Source organism: Pimephales promelas, chromosome 3, assembly GCF_988280905.1.
Source record: "Pimephales promelas chromosome 3, fPimPro1.hap1.1, whole genome shotgun sequence".
In the NCBI taxonomy this organism is placed as follows: domain Eukaryota; kingdom Metazoa; phylum Chordata; class Actinopteri; order Cypriniformes; family Leuciscidae; genus Pimephales; species Pimephales promelas.
Window position 1 is genome coordinate 39,516,464 of NC_142771.1, and position 18,537 is coordinate 39,535,000.

Genomic DNA, 18,537 nt, shown 5'->3' on the forward strand with positions numbered 1-18,537 from the left:
CAAAATCCATCAGATTGATGCTTTAAAATATGGAATATTTAAAATTTTCTTATGGGGGAGCATGCCCCCGGACCCTCCAGAGGGGTAATATCCTTCTCACCTTTTTTACCCCTGACTGGTTTTCATGCCTGATAAGGTAATTTATTTGTGGCCTGGGTCACCCAAAATAGTGACACAAGGTTTCTAGAAATAAATTTTTTCCCCCTTTTTCCAAATCTTTAGATTCTATTTCAGTCGAGAACGTCAGAAGTAGTCGACTGAACTTAGCTCACGCTAGGGAGCCAATCGTGTAATATTGAATGAGCCAATGAAATTGGCGTGCTTGATGACATCACACAGTCCGCCCCCGCGGGTATAAATACGGAAGTGGATGCACACACTAGTTGCCTTTGGGTTTACAGCATGCTGAGGCAGCTTTCTTGGATGAGTCATGTTCCCATTGCAGGAATATGACCATCACAGGTGTTGAGATCGAGACTCTCCTATGTCAAAAGTGTAGGTGTAGTCCCCGCCTCTGGGCCCCGCCCTAGTCTTTCTTCTGGGTTACCTTCTCAGAGGACGACTGGGGTGCCGTCCAAGCTGGGTGATCTAGGGATTACAGTGAGGGGTTATTGGCCCAGCAAAGCCCCATGGATCCCTCACTCCTCTTACCCACTGCAACCAGTGGAGCCTCCCAAATTAACCTGCTGGTCACTCTGTAGTGGACCGACCAGCCGTTGAACCTGGACGGGCCCCCCTGGGAAGGAGAAGTTGCTCTTGGAGTGGCCACTGATCCACTTCCTCGAGCCGGTTGGAGTTTTTTAGTTACGTGTGTGTCTGTTCTGCCACTGGCTCCTGTAAAAGTGGGATTAGCGGTACCCACATTTTCATAAAAAGAGCAAACTTCTCTATTCCTGGGTCCCAAGAGGGCCAGTCTGGAGGTGTATGACCTTGTATAGCCTTACACCCCTCAGCCCCCTCTTGGCCGCCAGCAGGTAGCTTGGTGCGGTTCGAGGACCCGGTCATCCGGCTTCTCACGCATCCCCTGCCACCAATGGAGACAAGTGTTGCTCTGCACACTAACACCACTTTTCTCCACTTTGCTGCCCCACCTTGGGTATGCCTGTGGTCTTCTGATTGCATACATACAAAATTTGTGAAAAACGACATTTTTTCAAGATGTTTCCAACTCTATCGCTGAACCAATTCTGTAGAATATACTGGTCCTTCTCAAAAAATTAGCATAGTGTGATAAAGTTCATTATTTTCCATAATGTAATGACAAACTTTCATATATTTTAGATTCATTGCACACCAACTGAAGTATTTCAGGTGTTTTATTGTTTTAATACTGATGATTTTGGCATACAGCTCATGAAAACCCAAAATTCCTGTCTCAAAAAAATTAGCATATTTCATAACATCAATAAAAGAAGTGTTTTTAATACAAAAAAGTCAACCTTTAAATAATTATGTTCAGTTATGCACTCAATACTTGGTCTGGAATCCCTTTGCAGAAATGACTGCTTCAATGCGGTGTGGCATGGAGGCAATCAGCCTGTGGCACTGCTGAGGTGTTATGGAGGCCCAGGATGCTTCGATAGCGGCCTTAAGCTCATCCAGAGTGTTGGGTCTTGCGTCTCTCATCTTTCTCTTCACAATATCCCACAGATTCTCTATGGGGTTCAGGTCAGGAGAGTTGAGCACAGTAATACCATGGTCAGTAAACCATTTACCAGTGGTTTTGGCACTGTGAGCAGGTGCCAGGTCGTGCTGAAAAATGAAATCTTCATCTCCATAAAGATTTTAAGCAGATGGAAGCATGAAGTGCTCCAAAATCTCCTGATAGCTTGCTGCATTGACCCTGCCCTTGATAAAACACACTGGACCAACACCAGCACCCCAGACCATCACTGACTGTGGGTACTTGACACTGGACTTCAGGCATTTTGGCATTTCCTTCTCCCCAGTCTTCCTCCAGACTCTGGCACCTTGATTTCCGAATGACATGCAACCACTGAGCAACAGTCCAGTGCTGCTTCTCTGTAGCCCAGGTCAGGTGCTTCTGCCGCTGTTTCTGGTTCAAAAGTGGCTTGACCTGGGGAATGCGGCACCTGTAGCCCATTTCCTGCACACGCCTGTGCACGGTGGCTCTGGATGTTTCTACTCCAGACTCAGTCCACTGCTTCTGCAGGTCCCCAAGGTCTGGAATCGGTCCTTCTCCACAATCTTCCTCAGTTTGAGTAATGAAAGAGTTTTGAGTTTTTAAAGCCTCAGGAATCTTTTGCAGGTGTTTAAAGTTAATTAGTTGATTCAGATGATTAGGTTATTAGCTCGTTTAGAGAACCTTTTCATGATATGCTAATTTTTTGAGATAGGAATTTTGGGTTTTCATGAGCTGTATGCCAAAATCATCAGTATTAAAACAATAAAACACCTGAAATATTTCAGTTGGTGTGCAATGAATCTAAAATATATGAAATTTTAATTTTTATCATTACATTATGGAAAATTATGAAATGTATCACAATATGCTTTTTTTTTTTAGAAGGACTTGTATTGCAATCCTGGGACAAATGTCCTGCTGAGTTTAGGATACTGGCCCTTTAAATATCCTTACACAAGCTAATCTCATTCAGATTTGCTTGCAAATTACAGACAGGTGTGTTTAATTAGAGTTGGAACTTAAGGCTACGTCCACATTAATCCAGATACATTTGAAAACGGCGTTTTTGTTTGAAAACGCTCTCCGTCTGCACTAGCGTTTTCAGGCGTTTTCCGACGTTTCAGTGTGGATGAGAAATTAAATTCTCTATTCATCTTACAGCGCATGCATGAAACCTCACAAAAGCTCACAGAGATGATACAGATGGCAAAATATATAATAATGTTATCGCACAATAACAGGATAATTTTATTAAGGAAAATATCTCACCATCACTGATGCGTCCAGGTCGCACTCAGTCACCATATATTTGGTCAAAAACGGCACTGCTCTCCTGTTTTGCCGCAGGACAGTAAATGTGAGTACATTTTCTGTCATCTTTGCAGTAATGTGAAATGAAGAGTGTGCAAAGTAACATATTTTAGCAACAGTGCAAAAGTGAATAGCACATAACAGGCACAATACCAGTAAACATGAATATCTATTGGTACAACATGGATCACATGACTAAACTTACGTAATCGTTTGCAAATATTCACAGTCCACACTACAACGCTAAAATGGTGTTTTCAAGTTTATCCACTTTGGAGAGCGTATTCCAAAAGCTACATTTTTATTGACTTAAAACACCATCTCAGTGTGGACGGAAGGCCAAACCGGAGAGAAAAATATACGTTTTCAAACGAAAACATCAGCCCTCCAGGACTGGAGTTGAAGTTCCCTGATGTACATAATGCACTTTCAATTTTTTGATGTACATAATGCACTTTCAATTTTTTTCAACTTTACTCGTAAACTCAACCCAAATACTTTGTGTAGCAGAAACATAACCCAAGTGAAAATAACACATGAATACACATTAGTGCAATAATAAATATATTGTCTTATATTTTTCAATATATGAAAAAAGTGACAATTCCTTATGTATTATTAATTATATTTTAATATACTAATACAATATATTCTGTATATTTCCAATATATTCACACCATTTAGCTTAAGGGGATATCAGCACAACAGCATGCATTATAACCAGAGTCCTTGCTGTTTTCAGATTGGCAGCCTGTAATCTCACAGATCAGTGCTGTGAAATTGTGGCTTCAGCTCTACAATCCCCAAACTCTCCCCTGAGAGAGCTGGACCTGAGTAACAATCCCCTGCAGGATTCAGGAGTGAAGCTGCTCTCTACTGGACTAAAGAGTCCAAACTGTCAACTCAACATACAGAGGTTTGTGTTTCACACTGATGATAATTAATACAGACCCCCGTCAAGCATGTTTAAGAAGAAAACATTTTGGGAAATAGAATTTTTAGTTTTATTTTCCTTTATAAGCCTACCAAAAATCTATCCTCTCTTGGAAATGTGTATACATTGTTGTCTAAAATTTTGGGGCAAAAAGTAAAAATATTTATATTTTGCACCGTTTTATCGTTTCATTGACATATTTTCATGATAATTGACCCTTCTCTAACCCATGTCTCTTAAATTTTACTGACCAGTCCTACATTAATCACTCTTGCTGTTTTTTTTTCTGACTTGTTTTGTTTTTTTACTAAATTTATTAATAATCTTCATGTTTGGATCATTTTAAAAACAAACAGAAATAATCCAAAAATATGCTTATTTGTTTTTGATGGGTCACCCAAATATTGACACATGGTTTCTAAAAATACAAGTTTTCCCCCCTTTTCCAAACCTTTAAGACATTCATGCTCTAGATTTGTGTCACCTTCATTTCTGTGAAATCCACCAGCTAGAGTTCCCTTTCGAATGACGCTTTGGGGAACGCCTCAGGTGTGACAGGTGTCTGAAATCACAATCAAATCACGTCAAACACATTGACATGGCGACAGCCTGTGAATCATTAATGTGAATGATTAACATGCGACCTGCAAGTATAAAAGGGTGCCTTGCAAACATGAGAGCATCCTTTTTGTCTTCAGGGACTGTTTTGTCTGTAACCGCTTTGAACATCATGTAATTATGAAATGCTTTTAGAAGTGTGCAGACCCGTGCTGAAGATATCTGAAGCCGTGTGACACACACGAACTGTGTGTTTTTCTGTCTGGGAAGTAAGAGGGAATTGCCTGTACAAATTGTGAGGATTTTTTTTTGTGAATGCTCCGCTCTCGCCTGTCCCTCTTCTCAAGCGTCTGGAATCTTGATCTCAGGTTCCGAGATGAAGCCTGCCGATCGCCTTGAGAGGGGTGTAATCCTTATAAATAATGACTGCCGCTAATTTTAATTGTAATTAGTGTACAGAGTCTATTAAAAAAAATTAAGGGTATTGGGCACTTTGTGTTGACAATTATTTGTTTCTGAATGATTGTTTAGTTCTCTGACAAAGACAAGGTAACGAAACATTCAAGACTTTACTTAAAACATTGATTTCCGAATGACATGCAACCACTGAGCAACAGTCCAGTGCTGCTTCTCTGTAGCACAGGTCAGGCGCTTCTGCCGCTGTTTCTGGTTCAAAAGTGGCTTGACCTGGGGAACGCGGCACCTGTAGCCCATTTCCTGCACACGCCTGTGCACGGTGGCTCTGGATGTTTCTACTCCAGACTCAGTCCACTGCTTCCGCATGTCCCCCAAGGTCTGGAATCGGTCCTTCTCCACAATCTTCCTCAGTTTGAGTAATGAAAGAGTTTTGAGTTTTTAAAGCCTCAGGAATCTTTTGCAGGTGTTTAAAGTTAATTAGTTGATTCAGATGATTAGGTTATTAGCTCGTTTAGAGAACCTTTTCATGATATGCTAATTTTTTGAGATAGGAATTTTGGGTTTTCATGAGCTGTATGCCAAAATCATCAGTATTAAAACAATAAAACACTTGAAATATTTCAGTTGGTGTGCAATGAATCTAAGATATATGAAAGTTTAATTTTTATCATTACATTATGGAAAATTATGAAATGTATCACAATATGCTATTTTTTTTTAGAAGGACTTGTATTGCAATCCTGGGACAAATGTCCTGCTGAGTTTAGGATACTGGCCCTTTAAATATCCTTACACAAGCTAATCTCATTCAGATGTGCTTGCAAATTACAGACAGGTGTGTTTAATTAGAGTTGGAACTCAAGGCTACGTCCACATTAATCCAGATACATTTGAAAACAGCGTTTTTGTTTGAAAACGCTCTCCGTCTGCACTAGCGTTTTCAGGCGTTTTCCGACGTTTCAGTGTGGATGAGAAACTAAATTCTCTATTCATCTTACAGCGCATGCGTCAAACCTCACAAAAGCTCACAGAGATGATACAGATGGCAAAATATATAATAATGTTATCGCACAATAACAGGATAATTTTATTTAGGAAAATATCTCACCATCACTGATGCGTCCAGGTCGCACTCAGTCACCATATATTTGGTCAAAAACGGCACTGCTCTCCTGTTTTGCCGCAGGACAGTAAATGTGAGTACATTTTCTGTCATCTTTGCAGTAATGTGAAATGAAGAGTGTGCAAAGAAACATATTTTAGCAACAGTGCAAAAGTGAATAGCACATAACAGGCACAATACCAGTAAACATGAATATCTATTGGTACAACATGGATCACATTACTAAACTTACGTAATCGTTTGCAAATATTCACAGTCCACACTACAACGCTAAAATGGTGTTTTCAAGTTTATCCACTTTGGAGAGCGTATTCCAAAAGCTACATTTTTATTGACTTAAAACACCATCTCAGTGTGGACGGAAGGCCAAACCGGAGAGAAAAATATACGTTTTCAAACGAAAACATCAGCCCTCGAGGACTGGAGTTGAAGTTCCCTGATGTACATAATGCACTTTCAATTTTTTGATGTACATAATGCACTTTCAATTTTTTTCAACTTTACTCGTGAATACACATTAGTGCAATAATAAATATATTGTCTCATATTTTTCAATATATGAAAAGTGACAATTCCTTATGTATTATTAATTATATTTTAATATACTAATACAATATATTATTCTGTATATTTCCAATATATTCACACCATTTAGCTTAAGGGGATATCAGCACAACAGCATGCATTATAACCAGAGTCCTTGCTGTTTTCAGATTGGCAGGCTGTAATCTCACAGATCAGTGCTGTGAAATTGTGGCTTCAGCTCTACAATCCCCAAACTCTCTCCTGAGAGAGCTGGACCTGAGTAATAATCCCCTGCAGGATTCAGGTGTGAAGCTGCTCTCTACTGGACTAAAGAGTCCAAACTGTCAACTCAACATACTGAGGTTTGTGTTTCACACTGATGATAATTAGTACAGACCCCTGTCAAGCATGTTTAAGAAGAAAACATTTTGGAAATAGAATTTTTTTTCCCCCTTTATAAGCCTACCAAAAATCTATCCTCTCTTGGAAATGTATATACATTGTTGTCTAAAATTTTGGGGCAACAAGTAAAAATATTTATATTTTGCACCGTTTTATCGTTTTATTGACATATTTTCATGATAATTGACCCTTCTCTAACCCATGTCTCTTAAATTTTACTGACCAGTCCTACATTAATCACTCTTGCTGTTTTTTTTTCTGACTTGTTTTTTTTTTTTTTTTTTTTACAAAATTTATTAATAATCTTCATGTTTGGATTAGGGCTGAACGATTTTGGAAAATAATCTAATTGCGATTTTTTTTAACCAATATTGCGATTGCGATTTAATATGCGATTTAAAAAAAAGTTATTTACCTTCTGTATTAGTCAACAAAGACAAGCAATAAATCATTGTACAGTATATGGGAATCTTTAGATAGCTCATGATCCGATCTACTTTTTTTCTTATTAATTAATCTTAATAACTCTTAAAATATGTATTTAATTACATGTGTAAAAGCACATACTTTAAAAAAAACATTTAATTAAACCAATTACATGTTAAGAATTTTAAATAGGCTATATAAAATAATATAGCTTCAAAATATAAAAGCTAGTAAATAAAGAGAAAAAAAAACATTACAAGCAATAAAGAAAGAGTGGTCTCAGTATTTAAAAGTAGGCTGTCTGAATGTTTTTCATTCAAGAGCTGGAGTGATTTCCCCTCAGTTTAGATACGATAAGCTGCATTCACACTAATGCATTATATCTCTTTTCAAATTGTGAATGTGGTTTGTCCTGTTGGTTTAAGATATAACTGACCGTGTTTACATCAATTTCGCGTCATAAAAGCATTTTGACATGCAAGTACATTTACCAATGAGTCGCTCACGGCCGCATGCACGAGCGCTCTTCACAAAGCACGCGTTAGTATTTTAAAATGAAAGCAGCCTTCCCAGTGATTTTCATGGTTTTAATATATAAGCCAACTGCATTCCAAAATACATAAATAATGCCTCTGTGAAGCGTTTGTAAGGAAATTTCCCGCGGGAGAGAACGCGCACTGCAAGAGTAACGTTATAACATCAAGCAAAGCGGCAAAACCTGTTCAATGAAGCCCGCGAATGTCCTTGTAATTCGATTCAGTCCCGAACTTTATGAAATAACGTTAGCTACTATGTTTTGTAAGGTTCGAGCGGTGTCGTGTGTGTGTGTGTGTGTGAGTGAGGAAGAGAGAGAGCGAGAAAATAGAAGCAAGCAGATTCAGAACCCGGTTAGTTTCTAAAGCACGCGCAGCGTCATCACGCATCTGTGTTTAAAAACTAAGCTCATACTCGATTCTGAAATTCTCTGAATCGATCCAGGATTGTTGGGGAGAGAATAAATAACACAATATACATTAAAAATAAACTGTTCTTTTCTGAACGCCTGACCGCGTAGCATGGCAAGTTGATGCTTTATCTCGCAGACTGTTTTTCTCTCGCGTGTCACGTGACCAGTGTAATCGCAGCTCTTGCGATTACGAAATCGCGTTTCATCATATCGCGATTTTATCGCAAATGCAATTAATCGTTCAGCCCTAGTTTGGATCATTTTAAAAACAAACAGAAATAATCCAAAAATATGCTTATTTGTTTTTGATGGGTCACCCAAATATTGACACATGGTTTCTAAAAATACAAGTTTCCCCCCCTTTTCCAAATCTTTAAGACATTCATGCTCTAGATTTGTGTCACCTTCATTTCTGTGAAATCCACCAGCTAGAGTTCCCTTTCGAATGACGCTTTGGGGAACGCCTCAGGTGTGACAGGTGTCTGAAATCACAATCAAATCACGTCAAACACATTGACATGGCGACAGCCTGTGAATCATTAATGTGAATGATTAACATGCGACCTGCAAGTATAAAAGGGTGCCTTGCAAACATGAGAGCATCCTTTTTGTCTTCAGGGACTGTTTTGTCTGTAACCGCTTTGAACATCATGTAATTATGAAATGCTTTTAGAAGTGTGCAGACCCGTGCTGAAGATATCTGAAGCCGTGTGACACACACGAACTGTGTGTTTTTCTGTCTGGGAAGTAAGAGGGAATTGCCTGTACAAATTGTGAGGATTTTTCTTTGTGAATGCTCCGCTCTCGCCTGTCCCTCTTCTCGAGCGTCTGGAATCTTGATCTCAGGTTCCGAGATGAAGCCTGCCGATCGCCTTGAGAGGGGTGTAATCCTTGTAAATAATGACTGCCGCTAATTTTAATTTTAATTAGTGTACAGAGTCTATTAAAAAAAATTAAGGGTATTGGGCACTTTGTGTTGACAATTATTTGTTTCTGAATGATTGTTTAGTTCTCTGACAAAGACAAGGTAACGAAACATTCAAGACTTTACTTAAAACATTTGAGGCTTCAGCCCCGTTTGTCCAGCCCTAGTGCAGCCCCTGGCTGAGGCTATATTTTTACTTTACATCTCTAATATGGAAGCACATAGGGCTGCACGATTTCGGCCAAAATGATAATCACAATTATTTTGATCAATATAGTGATCACGATTAATTATCTGTCACTCAGTCTCAGACACAACCGGTATCTCTCGCAGCATCTGTCACTCGCACGCAGACACACTCGAGGTGTTTCTCAATGTCAAGGAAGGATCCTCGGAAGCTGGAATTCATTTCGAGGATGCTATCCTTTCGCGCACTTTTGAGCGCACTTTTGAGCGCGCTTGGACACTCATCTCTCTTGTTCGTAGCTCGCGGGCAGACACACTCGGTCTCTCTTGCGCACTGGAGCTCGTGGAGGCACGTGATCAGACAGTGGTTTACGGAGCGCTAGATTGGCTTTAAAAAAAAAAAACTTTGATATACGGAGCGTTCTGTGAATGGATGACGTATTTTAAATATCGCTCGATCACGCGAATTTGATCGTGGGAAGCCAAAATCGTGATCGTGATTAAAATTTGATTAATTGTGCAGCCTTAGAAGCACAGTAACATGAACACTTGTTGTTGTAGATTATCTGGCTGTATGGTGACAGAAGAAGGTTGTGCTGCTCTGGCATCAGCTCTGAGTTCAAACCCTTCACACCTGAGAGAGCTGGACCTGAGCTACAATCACCCAGGAGATTCAGGAGTGAAGCTGCTCTCTGATACACTCACACATCTGGACAAACTCAAGTATGTAGAGCAGTAACAGTCATCATGTCTGATGTGTGTGTGTGTGTGTGTGTGTGTGTGTGTGTGCGTGCGTGTGTGACAACAACTTGGAACAACATTACAGTGAATAAATAATGACAGAATTTTTATTTTGGGGTCAACTATCCCTTTAAGAACAAGCGGCTGCATTTTTATTATTAGGGCTACTGTCACTTTAAGACCTGTACGCGACACGTCTAATATACACGGAGCATTTGACAAGCAGATTTCTCTCAATTTTCTCGGTTTGCTTTGAGTTTAGACATAACCAAATGTTCTTATGTAAACCTTGTGTGTATTTTGGAGTATTAGCAAAATAATACTCGAAAGATAACTTAGTCCAGCAACCAGGGGCCCGTTTCAGAAAGGAGGTTAAGTGAAAACTCTGAGTATGTTAACCCTGAAATGAGGGAAACTCTGGGTTTTCCGTTTCAGAAAGGTGGGTATATCAAACCCGAGAAAGCAGAGTAAGTCAAGCCCGTTTCTGAAAGAGAGGTAACTTATACTCAGAGTCAGTTACCATGGTAACTTACTCTGTGAACCTAACCTGGTCGGGAGCAGGTTTTCTTCAGTAAACTCAGAGTTTCTTGCGGTCTCCTCCCCTTTTTTAAAGAGGAAGTGCTGTTTAAACACTAACAATAAAATGTATTTACACATTCTTTAAGGAATATATATTGTTTGTCCATGTTTTAATTGACTAAATCTGTTTTGCAGCAATTTGCCAAAAAGTAAAAGGATTAAAACGTTTGCTAAACTTTTATTTGATTACCACCATTTTTTATAATATATTTCTATTAAATCATTAAAAAAATGGAATAAAAAACATTTAATAGAACTCAATTGTTTTTCAAACATAATTTAATAAGTTATTAATGATAAAAATAAGACGTTAATCTTATTCATAATCAATTATTGAAGTTAGTTGATTACATATGTTTTATTGAACAAATGTTTAATTTATTTAACTCATTTTCATTTTAACTGATAATAATAAGAACCGTAATTTAATAATGCTGTTTATATATTTAATAATTGTTTAATACCATAAACCGTGATATTTTCTGAGACGGTTCTTATACTGTGAAACTCTCATACCCCACATGGGGGAGTCCCGCACCCCACCCCCACTGTTAAACAAGTTACTCAGCAACTTTTACTGTTTTAAATTAACTACTTTTTACTTTTTAGATTTTTAGACTGGTATTTTTACTTAAGTAAAAATGTATCAAAGTAATTGTAGACTACTTTAGGTTGAATAACATTCTTCCAGTTTCACCTCTGATATTATAACAGTTACTCTAAAATAGTTATGAATTATTAACAACAAATGACATCTTCAACGGTGTAGTTAGATTAATGTAATAATTACTATCTCTAGAAAGTATTGGTCTACATATTACTAAATCCTATATCAACCTCAACCACTTGATTAACACAAGGAGGAGAGACAAGAAACTGCACTTTTAATGCTCTCAAATTAACAATATACAATTGCATGAATTATTCTTGAATTGATCAAAGTGTGTAGAGGGAGAAGGTTACATAAAACATATAACTTTTAAAAATGTATGTTAAATGCACTATTGTTTTATACTGAATTAGTATATAGTTTATGCAGTAGCTTTTTTAATGTAATTGCATCATATTTTATTTTAAATTACAGAAGAATTAAGAGTAACCCCCTTAATTAAATTACAATATTTAGATCACTTGTTAATTAATTACACCTAACACCTCTTTTTGTCTGGCGCTGTTGCCATGGTGACTCATAATATCTGCGCTCCATTGATAATGGCTTTTTATAGTTGTGGTGCACGCGCTTAACTCAGAGTCGGTCAACTCAGAGTTGATTGAACTAACTCATTTCAGCTGTTCTGTAACCGAAAACTCAGAGTTTCCCATCTCAGGGTAAGTCAACTCAGAGTTCAAGCTTTAACTCAGAGTTGGTTGAGCCTCCTTATTGAAACGGGCCCCTGGCGCTGTTAGTCAAGCTTTTAGTCAGAGACTATTTGTTTAGTGCATGTGCACGTCGGGTGTTCGCGCTCAGAACAGCGCATCAGCAGTGAATGACATGTTTAACCGGCAAGGCTTTAAAGCACATGCAAATTAACTTTTGTGAACTCGCTGAACTGATGTGTCGCGTTGTACACTAATGCTGTTGAGACGGAGGTGTCAGGACTGCAACTGACCGAATGCACGATATACAGTGGTGTGAATAAGTGTTGGCACCTATGCTAAAGTTGCCTAAAAAGAGGAATAAAAAACATGTTTTGGATATTGATCTTAATGCCTTAATTAGAAAAATGAGGAAAACTCCAACCTTTAAGGACACCAATTTTTTTGTGAATGAATAATGTATCATAAAGGTAACACTTTATTTCGATAGTCCACTTTAGACATTCTACCAGCTATAAGTAACTTTTCAACTACATGTCAACTAACTGTCATTAGAGTATTAGTAGACTGTCAGCTTAATATCTGCTAACACTTTATTTTGTTGGTCTCCCAACAGACATTCAATTGACTATAAGTAACTTGACGACTACTAGTCAACTTATTCTCCTAACCCAAAGCCTAACACCTAACCATAACCTAACAGTCTACTGACAGTCTACTATAATATAGTAATACTCTAATGAGAGTTAGTTGACATGTAGTTGAAAAGTTACTTATAATTAGTAGAACGTCTAAAGTGACTATCGAAATAAAGTGTAACCATCATAAATAAATAAATGTTTTTCCTTAAAATACAGGGTGCATAAGTCATTGCCCCCCTATGTTAAATTCCCATAGAGTCAGGCAGATTTTTATTTTTAAAAGCCAGTTATTTCATGGATCCAGGATAATATGCATCCTGATAAAGTTCCCTTGGCCTTTGGAATTAAAATATCCTCACATCATCACACACCTTCCACCACATCTAGAGATTGGCATGGTTTTACTTCAGTTAGCCTAATAGCTGGTTTGATTTGCTTTGAAAGATGATCTCATGGAAAGTACCCCATGCCAATCTCTAGGTGTGGTGGAAGGTGTGTCATCACACTCACTCTCATGAACTACTCCTTTAATGCACAATGCCATGGTGTTTCACATGCACAAGTGTGCACAACACATCATCAGTGTGTGAATAAACTGTTTCCGTCATCTTAACACACATTTAAACTAGGGATGTCCCGATACCACTTTTTCACTTCCGATACCGATACCGATGCCGCACCTTTGGCTTTTGCCGATACCGATATTAGTCCGATATTTTTTTTTTCGTGGTCCGACGTGCCGTATACGGGCCACAGGGTGGTTTATAGGTTTAACTTTGTGAAAGACAAAACAAAACAAACACAAAAGTAAACATAATACATATTTTTGGAAAGCTGAGAAACTCGTGATTCGAACGACGTAAACCATTTTAAGATACAATCAACACAGCGGGCACAATCTGTCTCTTTGTCAGACCACCAACAGCCAAAACAAACCAACACAAACTGGAAGAAACTCACCAATTAGCCATCTGTTAGTCCACATTCCAACAAAAATGGTTTGGTTTCACTGTAAAGCGTCCATACAATCCAATTTGAAGAAGTTTTTATTCCAAAACAATTGTATATATGAATAAACATCCATGGAATGTAAATAGTAGCATTTCGCGTTAGCCGACAGCGCTATCACAACTTCGACGCACTAATGCTACGTTCACACCGGACGCGAATAGGGCGTCAGGCGCGAATGATTTCAATGTTAAGTCAATGCACAGACGCTTTACGCGCGTGAAAAATTCCTGCGGCGCGAATGAGGCGTGGAGCGCGGCGCGGAAGACGCGAATACGCCTCATTCGCGCGTCAAGTTGACGCGAATGGCGCGCGAATTGAGCATTGTGCATTCACGCATTTGACGCGAATTCGCGTCTGCCGCCCGAGTTGAAAAATCTGAACTTTGGCGTGAATTCGCGCCGCGTTAACTAGGGGTGTAACGATTCACTCGTTTTCTCGATGCATCGATTATAAATCCTGGCGATGCATATGCATCGATCCTGAAACATGTATTTTGAATCGTGAATCGTTTATTTACTTGAATAATCGATGTAAAAGGCTAAGAATCGAATTAATCACGATTTTATAGCGATTCAGTGGTTTAAAATATATAAACACAACCTTAAAGTGTTCCTGGTACAAGCTGCCTCACGCATTGGCCGTCATACGACATCCGCATTTGATTGGTTTCAGGCGCTCACACACCCCTGATTTCTCACGCTGAAGCCCGGTCGGTCAAATGCCTGAAAGATGAGTTTATCTTTCTACCTGTTGAGCTACTCATGTCGTGATCAGCTTGTATTACCGCAAATTAGTTAAAATCTCCCGGAATCTAGAGCGAGCGTGCATACGAGACAGAGGTTGTGCTCCAAACCGTGTATCGCGCGTTCACACACGGCTGCACGCACTCGGCAGAGAGGGAAAGCGAGCGAGAGACCACCTTGCGTGTACGGAGAGTCTTTCCATGTAATAAATGAATGAAAGCGTTTTATTTCATAGTGCCCACGCAATGGCATGCAGCTTTATCAATGGCTTGAGCGGTTTGCCTCAAGACTATTGCTTTCTGGACAGAGAGCTCAGCTGGAGAGCTCAAACATGGACTGCTCAAAAATCTGTAGTTAACGTTATGAAAGCATGAGAGCTATTGGACCGAGCGCGAGCAAAATCCATTGAAAAGATGATAACGCGTGCACTGAGACGCAAAATGAAACTAATGAAAACGTCTCCATTAATTTGTGCATGTAGTCATTTAATGCAATACTTTAAAAGCCTTTTTCAAAATATTTGCTACTTGCAAATGCTAATTTGTAGGCCATTGATTTTTTTAATACTAATATATTCATTAAAATTAAAAACAAACATGAACTAACATTATCAATGGACAAAATCCCCACTATCTGATCCCCGAAGGCCGCTGTAGTCTAATTCAAACCCAGACAAAGATGGGTGAAGCATTGAAATAATACTATAATGCATATAAAAAATTAAGAATCGAATCGAATTAATCGAATCGCATCGAATTTGGATGTGAATCGAATCGAATCGTTCTGAATTTGCACAAATCGTTCATGAATCGAATCGAAAACCTATGAATCGTAAATCGAATCGATTCGCTGTCTACCCAAAGATTCACAGCCCTAGCGTTAACCAATCAGGAGCCTAGCTGCTTGCTCACGTGGTGAAGTGTCTGGATGCTTCAATAAATTATTTTGTTAATATGACTAAATGCATGGTGGGATTATGCACAACAAAGCAAATGTTTCATCACTTAAAACATTATTTCTATATGGAGACATGTTCATTTTGTATTAAACGTTATTCATTCCATAGCTAGATTATATGATATAGTATTATGTTGTAAAGACAATCAACATATATGTGCATAAATTCGTGTCTGGACGTGAGAGAGAGAAAAAAATCACAGGACAGGTTAATAACTTTTGAAGGCTGGCTCTATTTATTATCAAAACAAAAATAAATGACAGCTAGATTAGATGGATGAGGGGCCGGGCGAGGGTGATCCTCACTCAGATGCGGGACAACAGGTCATGAAACTGGGCGCTTGACAGGCGGAAGTACCGCTGACAGCGGCCGTCATCCAGCGCAGCTCCTGGAGCGAGCAAATGGTGAAACTCGCCAAACGGTTCGGCTCCGAAGGGTCCGGTGGACACAAATATACGGCGACGATGATCCCCACGTCGCTGTTCTGCTATCCAGAGTAAATACAGAGCGGTAACTCTCTTGATGAATGCTCGGTCGACATAAAAACAATGACCACCAACGGATTTTGATTCTGACGTGTGTCACGCGCGTAAATTTCGCTTTAAACTTTACGCGCGCCAGTTTCGCTCTTGACACGCGAATTAACACTAGTGGTCAAGCGTCAAACTAGACGCGTCAGGCGCGAATTTGACGCGCGATTCGCGTCCGGTGTGAACGTAGCACAACACTATTGATCCGTCTAACTTCAGTTGAAACGTAAACATTGGAGAAAAAAGAATGTCAAAATGGCCGCTGACCCATGAACTATTGATTGACAGGTCATTTTAGCCAATCGGCGAGTGTTAGGGGTGTCTTCTAAACTCCAACAGCCAACGAGCGTGCCTGGTGAAGATCCTACCTCTCTTTGAGTGACAGTTATCTATCCAGTTGCAATAGAGAATGAAATGACGCTATTTTCTGATAGCCAATGAATTTCTGAAAAGACTGAAATGCAACTTTTGTGGGTGGAATCATCCGATTACATTAGAATCCGTGCGCAAAGCGAGAGTGATTCTCTGCGCGCGTGTGCGTAAACACAACAATCATCACGTGACAGGCTGCGCCGCTAAACTGGATATCGCTCATATTTTTTTCTCCCCTCCGATCTCCGATCTAGCGTTCTGGGCCGGTATCGGCGCGATACCGATGCCGTGGATCGGATCGGGACATCCCTAATTTAAACTGATGCAAAACTCAATATAATCTGCTTCTAGAAAATATCTATAATTCTGAGATTATATTCACATGTTGAGATTAGTTTCACATGTCTGTTCACGATTTATTGTGCGTTTAAAAAATGTTTTCCTGAGGTTCATCTGATGTTGTTTGATATTTGTTGAGCAAAGCTGTTTAAAGTGCTAAACTGGGACTAATGTTGAACTTAATGTACTTTAGTTATCCAGAAATACTAGATAAACTTCAGAATATTTTATTCTGCTAAAGTGAAACTATTGCAAGTTTACTTCAGGCACACTTTAAATATCTTGCATTTAATAACTGATATTATACAGAGATCACACTGTCCTTACTAATAATGATATTACAACACATTTCTGGCTTAATATTAATAAATGTGCATTGTGCAAGTACTATTTCCACATAAAGTTCCATTATAATATTTATTAGTAAGTTGATATGCCAATAAAATATTTAAAGGATTAAAGTATACTTAGTATGGAATACATGTATTTTAAATAGATTTTGGTATTGTTTGTTTGTTTTTTACTAGGGACAAATAAATAATTATTTTTATAATACATTTTATTTTTTATTTTATTTTTACAAATTATGTTTAGTGATGATGTTTTATTCACGCCTCAAAAGAAAACCGGCAAAATAAGAGAAGTTCACGTCGCATCTTTTGCTCAAGTGCGAGAATAGACTTCAACTTCCAGCTTTTCAACATGCAGGAAACACACCACAGGTCATGTGACAAGAACAACCAATCAGCTTCACCCTTCCCGTAACAACACTGAAAGCTCAGGCAAGATGGAGGAACAGCATTTTCCCTCTTCTCCATTAATAAATCTGTTATCAGAGCCACTGATCCTCGTTGTCATGGAGACCGCAGCTCATGGTTGCTTAGCAACGGCAGCTCCTGAGCGCTATAGAAACGTGTTTTAGACACGGCGTGTGAACATGAATTACCCCTAAAGAAATAACTCTACACTTTATGGGCTACATTTGCAGACTTTTCAACTGATTCATTTTCATCTTCAGATAGTCCAGATATTTTCTTTTCATCTTTATTCTCTGAGTTCAGTTCTAAAAAGCATGATATATTCGATATTAGATGCGACCCGGACGCCGAATCCCTGCCAGAAGAAACAAGTCTTCATTCAGCCTGAGAATTATTATTATTATTATTCAGTCTGAGAGTTATGATTATTATTATTATTGTTATGCAGTCTGAGAGTTTGACTGAGAAACACAGAAGCGGGAGACGATGACGATGAGAAGAGCCGCTTATAGAATAATCTGAGTGTGTTTCAATATTCAGACTTCATCTGACTAGGACAAATGTAACAAGTGTTATTATATTAAAATCTGTTTCTCAACGTCGTCCCGTGAAGTTACACTGGAGAAATCCTCTCGTCTGTCACTCATGAAGACAAACATCCTTCAAACCACTCAATCACAACATTAAACACACAATGGAAATAATAACAATAGAAATATAAAACATGAAATGGCATAAATGAATAATACTAATAAAATGATGAATAAATTATTAAATGATAAATTGAGTAAATCAAATAATGATAATATGAATCATTTATTATAATAAATTATGTAAATCTTCTAGTGTGGATCATGGAGGAGAGTTCATGGTGACATCAAGACTACACAGATGTAAGTCCTCAAACACAGTTTTAGTGTGTGTTGTTGTAGATGTTGCTGTTGTAATGTGTGTTCTTGTGTTCAGACGCCGTTGATCTCACACCGGATCCAAACACAGCACACACTCATCTCGTTCTGTCTGAGGAGAACAGAAAGGTGACGTGTGTGAGAGAGAGTCAGTCGTATCCTGATCATCCAGACAGATTTGATGAGTGGCATCAGGTTCTGTGTGGAGAGAGTCTGACTGGACGCTGTTACTGGGAGGCTGA

At 38.8% G+C, this 18,537-nt stretch overlaps 1 protein-coding gene across 1 annotated transcript in view; it reads left to right on the top strand.

The window, feature by feature from the left end:
- The window catches only part of LOC120474881 (uncharacterized), a 28,130-nt gene that overhangs the window by 8,638 nt on the left and 955 nt on the right, over nt 1-18,537 (top strand). Inside the window, exons 5-9 of the mRNA XM_089128873.1 lie at nt 3,699-3,872; nt 6,702-6,875; nt 9,960-10,121; nt 18,234-18,280; nt 18,354-18,537. The exon at nt 18,354-18,537 is cut by the window's right edge and continues 955 nt beyond it. Of these exons, the coding sequence (XP_088984999.1) occupies nt 3,699-3,872; nt 6,702-6,875; nt 9,960-10,121; nt 18,234-18,280; nt 18,354-18,537 (741 nt within the window). The remainder of the gene's footprint in view (nt 1-3,698; nt 3,873-6,701; nt 6,876-9,959; nt 10,122-18,233; nt 18,281-18,353) is intronic.